Raw genomic sequence first — 13,717 nt, 5'->3', positions numbered from 1 at the left:
TAGTAAATTCATATGATGGGTACCACTATAGAATCGGTTATTTGCCACAAGTGCAAACTTATTTGTCTGAATGACTGTATTTTTTGTGACCTATGTAACACCTGGATACATGCTAAATGTTTCAAAATTTCTAAACGTCAGCTCACTCTTTTTGCCAATAGTGAACACCCATTCTTTTGTCCAATCTGCATATCTTGTTCCATTCCATTCAGTAATGTAACGAATGCCCATATTGACCAATTTAACTCATCCATGGACCATAGACAGCAACCATGTCATAACTGCACTAAATGCCTTTAAACCATTAACCATAATGATAAGATTGAATGTAAACTACGTAAACACTCCCTTCGTATAAAATGCACAAACATTAATTCATTAAATGAGATTAATCGAGCCACATGGTCATGCAGTGATTGCCTCACATTCCCATTCCAAAATCTTAATACTAACCTAACCAACTCATTTCTGAACAAAAATTGTTCTGGAAATCAAAAAATTTCCTAAAAATCTTGAATTTTCCGACCCTTAGAGAGACTAATTTAAAACTTTCTGATTTTTCCGACCCTTATAGAGACTTTGAAAGGTGAAAAACCGACCCTTACCGTCCGCACATACCCATCATCCATTTTTGCCTAAGTACCCCTCCCCCCCGGGTTTATTCAAAGTAATACGACGGGATTGTAAACAGACGGTTATTTTGAAAATCAGCTGATAATTTTCTTGACTGCCGAGAGAGATTTGATTTGATTTTATGTTAGATGATTTTTTTATTCGCTTTTTCATTACTACTGCCTGCTTGACAAGATTTAAATGCTGTTATATGTAATCATCTGATATGGAAGTATCTAGATGTCAATATTTACCCTAAAACCAAAGAAAAACCTATCTAGCATAGGTTTAAAAAGACACAGATTCATGTAATATTCAGATTTGAAGGAAGCAAATTTTTATTTACTTGTTGCTTGCCTTGCTATTTTATCGATTAAAACTTATACTTGAAAGCTTTATCAACATGCCTTTTATCTGGGGTAAGTAGCAAAGTTTTTGACAGGACTGACTGATGGTAGAAAACTGTACAAGAAAAAAAAAAGAGGTTGACAAGAAAGATTTTTTAACATGGTCCATGGTATAGCCCAAACTTTTTAGGCCAGGCTTTCAATATCAAAGGCAAAAATTCTTTTGTATATAGCCCAAACTTGAACCGAACATCAATGTTTGTTTGGGCCAAAATGATGTTTTGCTATTTTGGTCCAAACATCTCATAAAACACAGACATAAACGTTTAACACAGTTAAAACTCAGTCAAAAAATATCAGAATTAAAACTAACACTACCAAAAATATCTTTCTGTGATCCATCTGCTCCTGAAACTGACATAAACATTAATTTTAACTATTATGAACAAATCAGAACTCTTAACACTTACAAATGAGGATGAAAACATTAGCTTTTTTCATACTAACATCCGTTCATATGACAAAAATTACAAGTTTTATGTTATAGGTCTATCTGAAACATGGGACTCTCCATCCAAACCAATTGACCTTCAAGAGCATCTTGGCTATCAACCATTAGAAAGTGTTGGAGGTAAGTCTCAAAACGGTGGAGTGATTGTGTACATCAAGGAGGAATTGAACTATCATAGAAGAAGAGACCTCGAGAAAGAATTGAAATCAGGTGAGAACTTTGAGTGTGAATCCTTATTTATAGAGCTAAAATTAGGAAGTGCTCTAAGTAACTACATTGTTGGAGTTGTGTATCGTCACCCAAGCAATAAAATCAAACTCTTTAATGAAAAACTTGAAAGTTTTTTGAATAAGATTGGCCGAGAAAATAAACAGATAATCTTAATGGGTGACTTCAACATTGATCTTCTCAAAGCTAACAAACGCAGAGAAACCAATGATCATGTAGATTTAATGTTCAAAAACTTTCCCCTATATTACTCATCCTACAAAATTTGACAAAGAGCTTAATGCAACTCTTATTAGGGGAGGGACTGTGAGAAAAAAATTTTGATTATAATTAGTGGACCATGTACAAAAGTTGCTAAATATCCTAAAAACAGGTAAGAAAGTGAAATTTTTGATGGGGGACCCTTTTTAAGGGTCCCCCGGACCCCACTTTTGCGGGGCCCACAGCGCAAACCCGCCTACAAAATAGGCTTGTAGCAACTTTTTCAAAACATAGGCATGTGACATACCAAATTGTCAGAAATTTCATGTAGATTCCAAAAAACATCACAACTAGGGGTCAAAAATCAAGCATTTAAAAGTTTTCATTGTGTCTTTTTCAGCTTTTTGATGAAAATTTACAAAAACTTGCCAAAAATTTAACAAACTCCGGACCTAGACATGATGGTTCAATGACAAATTTCTAAGTTTTATTCAAGTAATATTTTGTTAAATAGTACTGTATTGTTTTGTAATTATAACTTAATTAGGAATAATAAAGTTTAAACTAATAAATAAGTATTATGTACTATTGTGTTTTGGTCAGTAAAATGCCAAAAAGAATGACAATGCAAATTTTGAAAAAGGAAATGGTAGCTTCAAAACAAAGTAAGGAAGAAGAAGCAGAGAAGAGCATGTTGAGTTTATGCTTTCCAGTTTTGAGTGTAAATTGAATCTTTTTTGTTTATATAGATAGTAATACAAAAGAGAAAACAAAAATTGAGAATGAATGATACAGGATTTAATGAAGTAGAGGTGTTAAAGACAAGAGCAAGGGAGTATATCAAGCTTGATAATGAGGAACAGTCAAAACCAAAGCTGAAAAGAACATCAAGAAATAAGAACTATTTTCTTTGCAAAGAACATCACACATTACCTCAGGTGTGGAAAGAGGAATGCAATAAATGCGAAAATTGTTTGAAAATTGAAATTCTTGAGTGTCTTCCTCTGGGTGTTTTGCCAAATGGGCTTGAAGTTTTGGAATATTTGCTCACTGTCAAAATGTCAAACCCTGGCGCAAGAGATAACTTTGAACGTAAAGTTGCAAAAGATGTTGTCCTGCAATGGATTTTCTGCAATGTATACCCCAAAGACGTAAGATCAGTGGAAAAAGATATTATTTTGTTATTTGATAACTTTACAACATTGAAGAAAAGAAGCAATTCAAGTAAATCGAGCGAATATTGGAAAAGATATGAGCGATTTGTCAACAAACAAAGGCATTTGTTCGACATTATTGGTGAGTTTTTCATCTTTGTTACAATAGTATAGCATGTGTATAGTCGATAAATCTTATTATAACTGTTTCTGCACTAACCTATTTTGGGTGATTAAACTAATTTTTGGTTATTTTTAGGTTCAAGAGAAAGAATAAAGGTGCAAGAAAGCCTATGGGATGTCAAGATGTGTGAAAGAGACTGGATTTTTTACAGTAATCAGAACCAAACCCCCCGGAAAGACTTCTGTTCAACTTACACTGATAGAAAGTGGGAAATAAGGTAGGTTTATATCCCAAGGATATCACTTTGTAAAACGAGTCATTTCCAAGAAGGGCTCAAAAGTGTAAAACAACAGGCTTTCATACTTATTATTCTGAATGAGGTTCTATGATATGAGTCCAACACTTTATTCATTTTAGCCACAACCGGAAACTTGAAAGACTAAATCGATCAACGAACCAATCCTACTCTGAAGAGTTCTTTCAAAACAACTCCCATCAGGAAATATCTGAATCCGAAGGAGAGGAGGACATCATGGATGATGATTTTCAACCTGAAGAGCCTCTGAAGAAGAGACCAAAATTTCAATATGTACCAGTCTTCAGCAATATCAGCAATGATCCACTCCCATTAGAATACAGGCATATTCGTTCCGGTCTTCAAAGCGTTCGTCCAGAATACTATGTTCTGATTGAAAAATTCATTTCTGTCTACCACATGTCGTATGAGCAGGCAGAAGCTGCTGTGAGAGAAACTGCAAATGACTTATTTGGAAGAAATGAGTTTGGGAAATGGAAGTCATACAGTCGTGATGTAGAAATAGATGACAACACTCTACCAATGAGAAAAAATTCAAGAGTAAATTCAAAACTATTTGAGGCTATGGCTTTGGGTCTTCTTGTTGAGGACATTATGGAGGATAAAACAAACAGTACATGTATTGTCTACTCAAATGATGGTTCAGGGATGAATCAAGTTGGAAGCTATGTTGTGCAGTCACTGTCCATAAATGGAGTCCGAAGATCACTTCCAACCTTTGGTGTTTTTTCTGAAACAAAAGAGACATTAAAAGATCTGCAAATAACAACATTTGATATCCTGTCTGCGTCAAGCAATAGGAAGTACAGCAACAAAGATATATTGAAGAAAATTTCCTTTGTGATGTCAGATAGCACTGCACATAACATTGGTGTTATTGAGTCTGTTTGTGAAGAACTGGCTATTGATGATGTTCCAAAAACCTTGCTTTGCAATGTCCACCCGCTGATGATGTTTGATAGGAAGATAAGAGAGCTTTGTCAGGAGATTCACAATCATCTTGGCGGGAAGAAATTGGCAGATTGTTTCTATGTTGATGTTGACTTTCGGAGAGAATCTTTTCCCATCAAGGCAGTGAAATGCCTCTCAAATTTCATTTGCAAAGATTTCTCAGCAAAGCCTTGGAACTACAGCACTCACTTTGGGGAATTTATCCAACCAAAGGAGAATGTCTCACTTTCATTGAAAGATTCCAGATTCAACAGACTGCCTGTGTGCTGCATCAGCTTGATCTATCTGATTGATGACATTGCTGCCTACCTTGAAAAGTATTCTGACATCCTAAACAACATTGCCATCATCGACAGAAGTTTTGTACAGATGGAAATCCTTAAACCAATTTTTGCTGCCATCTCTTTACTTGGTTAGTACTGTTGGTAGTTTTAATCAAGTTTAACCATTGGAAGCTCATTTTGTAATGATGTGTTTTAACAATTGTATTTGCTTCACTATGGCCACTGGTTGTTAATTATGTAATGTGAAGTCCTTTAGGCAGTATATCATAACTTTCACTATTCATTTCTAGGCATCCATGTGACAATACCGTATCACGCATTGTTGATGAACACAGAGACAAATTATTCACTGATCTTGAAAAGCTTTTCTCAACTTTACAAAGAGCTGACAGAGATACAAGCTTCCCGTCTCCTCACATTGGACAGAGTCTTTACCTTTGTTTCTGAAGACACATTCCAAAATTCCCTTCCAAAGAAGAAATTTCTATTAGAATCGCTGCAGGAAAACATCAACAAATATCCCAAAGAGATTGAGAAAATCATTCGCATTGCACTGGAGAAGTTTGCAGAAGGATTTCATCATCAGAAAGGAGCAATATTTGGGTTTGGTAAGAATGCAGATGACGAAACAAATGTATTCAAAATCTCGACAGCAACCTCTGATGAATTGGAGAAGCTTGACGCATATGTTGATGTGCACAATATAGGAGAAGAAAGAAATGTTGGTAGCTTCAACTATGCTTGCACTGTTAGAGTTGGATCCAGAAATTTAGAGTCAGCATCACGTAAGGTAGTCATAAAGTCTTCAGCAGATGTTTTGGCAAAAGTTTCACCAGGAGAATTTAGGAAATACAAGGCACAATCTAAAGCAATTGAGTCCATCAAAGTAAATTGGAATGAGAAGATGAGAAAGCTCCAGGAAAAAGGTTACAAAGAAAAGGATTTACTGAATGCAAAGAATGAAGAGAAAAGGTTGAAAGATTTGCAGTTTTTAAAAAGTCAAGATATTCCTGGACCATTCACATGCAAAGAAGATGTCATCAAATTCATGGAATCGTTTGAAGAATGTAAAGAGAAGGTTGATCGTATGTATAGAGAAGTTAGATATGCCAAGGCTTGTTCAGGATTTGGTGATAACAAGGCAATGTTCAGATTGAAGAAAAATGGAAAGAAGCTCAGCTCAGATGATTATCAGGATGGCTTAGAAAGATACTTTGAAGGAGCGAAGGCAGCAAAAAGCATATCCATGGCTGATCTTAAAAACATTTTGTGTGCCCTAGAAGGTAAGAGAAAGAATATCTATCTATTCTGAAAATCATAATTATCATATCAGTTTCAAAGAAAAAAATAATAAGTAAGAAAGTCAGGAGTGTACTGGACTAAGCTTGTTTACTCTGCCATGGGTAATCAAAATAACTTGTTCATATTTTCAGAGACAGCATTTGGTTCAATACAGATCGATCAACCTGAAGATCAGGCAGCCGCTATTGAAGAACCATCTAAAGATGATGAACGTGAGAAAAACGAATACACTCCTGGAATGCATGTAGCAGCTGCATGGCTAAAGGAGGATAGCACAGAATATACATGGTATTTAGGTGAGTTGGGTTGCAATGGAACATTTTTCCATCCTTTTTCCAGTTTAGTTTAGAACCATGCTAACTGTTCTCTTTTCATTCATAGGTGTGATAGATTCAGTTGACAAGGATTGCTTGAAAGTTTCATATTTCTCAAGAAAGGACAAAGCTGGCAGCCAATGGACATTCCCAGAGGAAGCAGATATTCAAGATACAAAATATGAACAAATCATTAAAAAGGTGGAAAAGGTTGCTTACCAGTGCACCGTTAGAATTAGATGCCTCATACCAAAACAACTTGCAGATGATATTACAACAAAATTGAACATTTTCAAACAATAAATGATTTTTTTTAACCAGTTACACCATTATAACAGTACATTTAGTGATATTCAATGTGTTGTATGTAAATATATTTTCAAGCTCAAAGCATATTGTGTTCTTTATGGTAAAATTTTATAATTTTACATTATTTTTCGTAAAAAAACTGTCAAAAAATAGCTATAACTTTTTCTAGCTTGATTTTTGACCCCTAGTTGTGATGTTTTTTGGAATCTACATGAAATTTCTGACAATTTGGTGTGTCACATGCCTATGTTTTGAAAAAGTTGCTACAAGCCTATTTTGTAGGCGGGTTTGGGCTATGGGCCCCGCAAAAGTGGGGTCCGAGGGACCCTTAAAAAGGGTCCCCCATAAAAAATTTCACTTTCTTACCTGTTTTTAGGATATTTAGCAACTTTTGTATATGGTCCACAAAAAAATTATGTCATAGTCCATCCCCTACTGATTGGATGAAAAAAAATTCCATATGTGATCTTGCACGGAAAGTAATTCACATTCTAAAACAAAATGGCAGTAAGAAAAGCATGTCTTTTTGCTTTGGACGAAAGGTTGTAAATTCTGGTTGATGTTAAGGTTTTTTCTTATCTTCTCTCATTTACTTTAACTAGTAGAGGCTTCTTATGTTTGGGGAAGGTAAGTCTATAAATTAAAAGTTATTTGTTTTATCTGTGGAAAAAAGTGTGTTAAAAATATTTTTTTGTGCTCAAGGTTTGTTTTTCTTCGCAAATTTTTATCTTCGATCTTGAATAGATAAGGCGTATTTTACTGATGATTATGATTTTTTCACAGAATATAGTAATCTAACTATTTAGGAGCTTGGACTTTTTTTACAGAATTTCAAAAAATCTGTTAGTTCTGGAGATATATTGTAAAGTTTGGACATCGGTAGTGAATATTATGCAAAACAACGGTATTCAAAGAAAAGTAGATCACGGTAGTAGAGCATGCTTCGTATGACTTTCATCACTGAAAAAAGAATGTAAAAAAGATATCAAATGTCCAGTTTTTATTGAAGCCTTAAAGTTAGCATCCGGTCTCCAGAAGTCATGCAACTTTTGTTGACATCAAACCAAACATTTCATTTTTCCATGAAATTTGAACCCTTCTAACTAACTTTTTTCTATGCATGCTAAAGCGTTCCGGTTTTTACTAAAAGAAAGCCTGTGAACTTAGCTGTGGAATCCACCCCCAGGAAGACGGGGGATCAAATTTCGGCCTTGAGGGGGAAGTTAATATTTTCACTTTGATGGGGGGACTAATGCAAATGGGGGATTTCAGGAAATTTTATGGGAAGTTGGGGTAGAAAGTGCAAAAAATAGGTATAATATTTCAAAACGATAATTAAAATGTGTCTATATTTCCAGCATTTGTGTGTTCGTTGCAGGAAATTGTTAATTTTGTTAAGTTATTATGGAAAATATAGCGAGTCGGTTGGTCACAAAAATATTCTTCCAAGGATAAGTGGGGGAAGACCAAAATAACCAAATGGGGGTGTTAGACCCCAGATAGGGGACCTGAAAACCTGATGGACACCATGTTAGCTTTCCAGCAGAATATAGCACTGTGGACAGGGGCTAGACAGCAAATTGGTAAATTGCCAAACGTTTTTGCTAAATTTGTCTGCTGCGAAACAGAAAAAAATTGCAACCATTGATGAAAAAGTGTAGTTGAAACATAGTTGAAGGCAGAAACTTAGTATATTTATCAGAAGAAGGGTGAGGAATTTAAAAACCACATCTGCTAATTCTTCCTGGTGCACCAAAAAAATGTATACATGTTTGTCAAGATATTGTGATCTTCAGGATTTAAATTTTTGTTCCCGTTTTTTAATCGTATAGAAGATGCTCTAACTTGAATTTTGAGCTATCATACATCACAAAATCTATTCTTTATCAAAGACATCTTATTGGTTTGTTTCTAGCATTCTTCTTTCAAAGAATTTCCATTTCACTTTTGTTTCCCCTTGAGCCCTGCATAAGAACAATGATTTCTGTGTTTTTTTGCGCTGGAATAATCATGCGTCGAGGGCGCAAAATAAGGCAAAAACTAGAACAATAGAATGATTTGAAAAACGGAGGCGTGACAGTGATAAGCTATCTCATTTTTTAAGTGTTTCTTTTTCATACAATTGTATTGAATATTATATATATTACTTCTTTTCAGTCAAGAATAGAGACAAATTTATTTTCCGATACTCGGAGTTTCGTGCCGTTTCAGGCAGTCTCAGTCAGATTTTTAAAAAGTTACAAAAACGACATTCGTAATGTCAATCTTCAATTATACAGTATGATGTCTTCATTTGTCAAAATTGACGTCATTTCAGTCTTTGCTGTCAAACAAGGCGAGGGTGTGCTTGTTGACGATATTTAAATATATGGCAAAATAAGAAAAATGAGTTTTCTTTTTCTAATCTTTATCTTCTTTGTTTTTATAATAATAGAACAATAAATGAACAATAAAACACAATAATATTATCATGCCATGATGAAGAGTAAAAGTTACAAGAAAAAGGTCAAGAGAATTATTGAATATTCAACAGATAAAACAAAATGGCGGTCAAGAAAAGAAGAAGACGTTGTAAGTTTGTTTTTCTATTGTTTGCACTCTATTTTGAACAAACTGTTTACATTTCTCTGTTCATACATACTACTTTAAAAATACTTGCATATAGTAGAGGGCCAAACCTTAGGATCTGTGACAACCACATGAATTCCATTCAAAAGTTTAATGTATTTGAAGACATTCTCGCGAGGGGGGTCGGCTACTAAGGCCTGGTAAAATTTTTTATTGGCCAAAGACTGACGCTTCAGGCAAAACTGTAAAGGCAAAAAATGGGTAAAAAATCGACGATTTTTGAAACTCAATTTTTGAAAATCAATCGTGTTCAAAACAAACGATTGATACCATCGCATAGAGCATGAAATTTTGGACAAAAAAAGTATACTACAACAAGTCCCATACTTAAACAGACGAGGATATAGGCCATTTGAAGTTTGAAATACTGTCAGCTCGAATACGATTGACGTCAAATTTTGTCTAAATCATAATCATGTGGTTGCGTCCTAGAAAAGGATCCTAAGGTTTGGCCCCCTTCTAATAAGTTTGCGGGTATTGCCTATTATTTATAAAATAAAATTAATCTCACTTGCATCTTATTCTTAAATGGTGTTGACTAACTTTAAAGCATTTGTTTGGTTATTCAACTCTGTACCCAATTCTTTTCTGCAAATAACAAAATGAGTAATAGTCAAATATTGTGTAAATGCCAACCCCCCCCCTACCCAAATTCCAAATTGGACCTTCAATTCACGCATTCACACAGCTTTTTTTTAATTTTCACGTATTTACGCAAGTAAAAAAGCCCATTCATACATTTACGCAAACGGCTAGAGACCCAGTAAATAAATCTATTAAGAGTGCCTTTAATGATTGTAGAATACAGTCTGGTCGTGACCATCAGATTTTTTAAAGAAAAAAAGATATAGAGAGTCAGTCTACTGTCAGTATTGGTACTGATTGCCTCATTGGTGCATTATTGATACCGATTGCCTCATTGGTGCATTATTGGTGATGATATGAGCCCTCGCCACTGGGGAATGTGTCCTACTCCTTACGAAGTAGAAATCCCTCCTTCTTCAAGTCAGAACGCTTAGCGCTGCCCAGACACCGCTGGTTCTGTGCACGCGAGACACAGATATCATGATGCATAGTGGTGACACTCGAACTCTGGCGCATTTTTTATTTTCATTGACTTGAGGGAATGATTTGTTTTTCACAAACAAGTGGATGTGTTTTGCCTGACTGTGTAACTGGGTCCATACAGGTGTATAATTGATTGATCAGCCCATAAAATTCGCCTACCATACTCTTATAATCATCCTTGTGTGGAGCGAAGTCGCATACTGGTCTGAAAAAGGAAAATATAAATTAAAAGTAGTCTCGTCGAAGTATATATAAAGAGGCTTTCCCGTTTCAAAATTCTACATAATTCATCGAAATTCCAATTATTCATGATATGTACCACTGGAGAGTCTTCTGAGAACTTTTAAAATTCTCCACTCAATACGTCACTTAAACAACAGGAAAAGTGACGTATTGGGTGGAAAAAAAACAGTAAAGTTGCATAAATTTGTGAAATCATTACAGTGGTGCATAATTCACTGGAACTATGTGTATGTATTAGGTCATCTTCTCGTTTATTATGCACCTAATTGTAATTCATTCAATCCAACATGAAAAATCGCATATCATATCTCTAAAGTAAAAATTTCTTACATTTCAAATGAGTTTGATGGGTGCCAATGGCTGGTTAGGTTTGGCTTCGTGTACTGTACCCAATAGTTATATGTCGCAATCCTGTGTCAACAAATACAAAAAGAACGTTTTAATTAGCAACTCTTCAGAAATAAATGGGCCATTCCATGTTACACACTTTTTTTATAAGAATAACTTCTATAAGAATATCAGGGTGAGATTTTAGAGTTAGAACAATAGGCCTATTGTTTAGAACAATAGAAAAATAAGAATAATGCTCACCCTCCAGAAGGTCTTTTTTTTATTTTTCCAAGGGAGTAAAAAGTTAAATTTTGAAATTTCCATGGGTTAAAAGACTGATTTTAGCTCGTCCACCCTCGCTTTAAGGTATGAAAAGAATTTTTCCAAGGGGTATTTTTGCAAATTTTGCCATTTTCCAGGGGTTACTCATACATTTTCAATAATTTCTTTTTGACTTGAAAAGGTTCGTCCACACCCTTGTATGGTTTTATATGGAGCAGCCCAATGCTGTAATCAGTTTTCATAATTGTAGTTGAGAAAATCAGGTTTCAAATCGAGGAATCGGTTCCGAATGTAGAATACCGGTTTCGAATCGGTAAAACGATCGAGGATAATTCTTTGGGGAACTTGCACTGTAAAGGTCGGCAATTAGCAATGAAATGCACTGTGAGGCTACCTTTTAAGGGCTGCGCTTTATAAGGGTGTGATTTGAAAGTCGGTTGGCACATGTCATCGTTTGTAAATCTAGTAACCTAGGACTCAATTGGATATCGAATGGAGAAACTTGAGTTTGATATGTCAGATAAACATACATCCAACATGTCTTGATGTTTTTCTTATCATTTCTTAGCTTTTCTTGTACCAATGTCAAATTTACAATTTTTGATTTTTCTAAAAAAGTGATGCATTGTGGGATTGTTTCGGGTGTATTACAATAGAATTCCCTCGAGGAATTCCTAAGAGATTTCTATTGTAATACACTCGAAACAATGGGCTTTTCCAGAAAAAAACCGTGCTCCCCCTGTTGAGGAGGTCCAATCTTTTGTGACCTACCCCCCTGGGAATTCCAGGCAATTTTAGGATCATACCCCTCTGGAATGCCGAATTTTTACAAATTTTCAATCATTACCCCCTTGGAATTCCGCTTATTTTTGACGGATTTTCGTCTACCCTTATGCAATTCCACTACATTTCAAACCTTACCCCCTTGGAACGGAAATGGACCTCCTCAACAAGGGTGCACTATTTTTTTCTGGAAAAGCCTAATCTTACAATGCATTGCTTTTTTAGAAATATCAAAAACTCCGATAATGGCTATTTCTTTTTTAGAAAGCTTGACAATGGATACAGACACTCTATTTTTACATAATTTAGCAAAGATTTCCAAAGAGGAGTAACGCCCCTAACATATAGTTGCATCTCTCTAATTCGACCTTCAAGGGTCAAAGAGTTTTCTTCAAATTAAAGAAAGACTCGAGTTATAGAGAGTATTTTACACTACTCTCTCACTGAGGGGAGAAATAATTTTAGTTCGAATTACAGAAGTGTTCGAATAATAGAAGTTCGGATTAGGGAGGGCCACTGTATGTCCAACAGTCAACTCACTCCAATTCGAATCTCTATCATTCAAATCTCTCTGTAATTCGAACTCAAATATTGGTTCCCTCAGCTGGAAAGAGGTTCAAATTACTATCTGCAATTCAAAGCTTTCTGTAACTCGAAGGAAATTTTTGTTCCCTTGAAGATCGAATTAGAGAGAGTCAGACTCACGTGTTCATTCCCATTTGGGAGTTGATGTATTCGAATTCTTCTTTTGAGTTGATGATAACCAGGTCCGCACCGATGTCTCCACATTTCTTTTTGGCTTTGTTGAAAGCCTTCTTAAAGGTGACAAAGACATACGTACTGTTCCCAAATTGTCCCTGTCCTGCAACAAAGCAAGTAAATAAGTAAGTTTGCGACCGCAGTCGAAGGTAGGGGAGGGCAATACTCTTTCTCCCTGGATTTCTCCACTTACCCTTGATCCTTCTCTTTAATTGCTGAGCATCAAGCAGAGAGGCATCAAGTACCATTTTGAAAATCTTTGGTATGACCCGGCTGGGGATTGAACCCACAACCTTGCAAACCGTAGCCGGATGCTTTACCTTCATGCTACTACGGTCCTGAAACAAAACACTTGAGGCCTAAGATATAGGGTGTTTTAGAGTCCATAAAGCCTTAAAATGTTTTTAACTTGTTAATATTTTGGCCATGGAAGTCTATTGCTCTTATAAAGAAATGTTTTGGCTGACGAATGAAAAATTGACTCCTAAATTCTTAGCAAGCGTGAATATGTACTTGAGGAGGCAAAAAACGTCAAACAGAATTTTTAGCGAATTGTATTTTTAGCGAGCTGTAGTTTTTTTCGTTCCTTGGACCGGCGAAGTTCGCCCTTCCAAGCTGGTATCATCAAACCGTTTCAATACCCATTACTATAATTATGCTAGTACTTGGGCTGTCCTTCAGTAATACAAAAGTCAATATGATGACAAAATGGTAAAGAAAATTGAGAAAATTCACCGCTCAATTCTATATTAAATTGACTGGAATTTGATTTGTTCTGCCTGTAACATTTTACGATTTTATGGACTTTGGAAGATTAGATATTCCATTATGCATTTCAAACTTCGTTGTTTTTGAACGTTCATACTACCAATAGGCAACACTGAATCTGAACTGCTATCGGCGAAAATATAATAATACTATATAAGTAGTTAATGGAAGGAAAAGCCTAGGGTCCACAGGTCTCCCTGACT

At 35.4% G+C, this 13,717-nt stretch overlaps 3 protein-coding genes and 1 long non-coding RNA gene across 4 annotated transcripts in view; 3 read left to right on the top strand and 1 right to left on the bottom strand.

Annotated features, from left to right (window-relative positions):
* Positions 1-2,652: 2,652 nt before the first annotated feature.
* On the top strand, positions 2,653-6,040 carry LOC136813540 (uncharacterized). The gene is made up of 3 exons (XM_067070056.1): positions 2,653-3,454; positions 3,595-4,856; positions 5,019-6,040. Exons 1-3 carry the CDS (start codon positions 3,360-3,362, stop codon positions 6,038-6,040), a joined length of 2,379 nt encoding a protein of 792 aa, XP_066926157.1. The 5' UTR covers positions 2,653-3,359.
* LOC136813664 (uncharacterized) lies at positions 5,278-6,750 on the top strand. The gene is made up of 2 exons (XM_067070166.1): positions 5,278-6,326; positions 6,412-6,750. The coding sequence occupies exons 1-2, from the start codon at positions 6,128-6,130 to the stop codon at positions 6,645-6,647; spliced, it is 435 nt and encodes a 144-aa protein (XP_066926267.1). The 5' UTR covers positions 5,278-6,127; the 3' UTR covers positions 6,648-6,750.
* A 2,337-nt stretch (positions 6,751-9,087) lies between these two features.
* LOC136813655 (hippocampus abundant transcript 1 protein-like) overlaps positions 9,088-13,717 on the top strand; it is a 33,041-nt gene continuing 28,411 nt past the window's right edge. Inside the window, exon 1 of the mRNA XM_067070160.1 lies at positions 9,088-9,224. Coding sequence (XP_066926261.1) covers positions 9,129-9,224 — 96 coding nt within the window. The 5' untranslated portion in view covers positions 9,088-9,128. The remainder of the gene's footprint in view (positions 9,225-13,717) is intronic.
* LOC136813635 (uncharacterized) lies at positions 9,619-13,166 on the bottom strand. The gene is made up of 3 exons (XR_010847514.1): positions 12,693-13,166; positions 10,923-11,003; positions 9,619-10,554 (listed from the first exon to the last, which is right to left on the bottom strand). It is a non-coding gene; the product is annotated as an uncharacterized lncRNA (long non-coding RNA).

This window comes from Clytia hemisphaerica, unplaced genomic scaffold, assembly GCF_902728285.1.
Source record: "Clytia hemisphaerica strain Z4C2 unplaced genomic scaffold, Clytia hemisphaerica genome assembly, whole genome shotgun sequence".
Classification (NCBI taxonomy): domain Eukaryota; kingdom Metazoa; phylum Cnidaria; class Hydrozoa; order Leptothecata; family Clytiidae; genus Clytia; species Clytia hemisphaerica.
Note: the sequence above shows the minus strand (reverse complement) of the source record. Positions and strands in the feature narration are given on the sequence as shown.

Bases quoted from the DNA above. Each gene is read 5' to 3' on its own strand.
- LOC136813540 (XM_067070056.1), top strand. From the start codon at position 3,360: ATGTGTGAAAGAGACTGGATTTTTTACAGTAATCAGAACCAAACCCCC. The intron at 3,455-3,594 runs GTAGGTTTATAT...TATTCATTTTAG, and splicing joins GATAGAAAGTGGGAAATAAG to CCACAACCGGAAACTTGAAA. The intron at 4,857-5,018 runs GTTAGTACTGTT...ATTCATTTCTAG, and splicing joins TGCTGCCATCTCTTTACTTG to GCATCCATGTGACAATACCG.
- LOC136813664 (XM_067070166.1), top strand. From the start codon at position 6,128: ATGGGTAATCAAAATAACTTGTTCATATTTTCAGAGACAGCATTTGGT. The intron at 6,327-6,411 runs GTGAGTTGGGTT...TTTCATTCATAG, and splicing joins AGAATATACATGGTATTTAG to GTGTGATAGATTCAGTTGAC.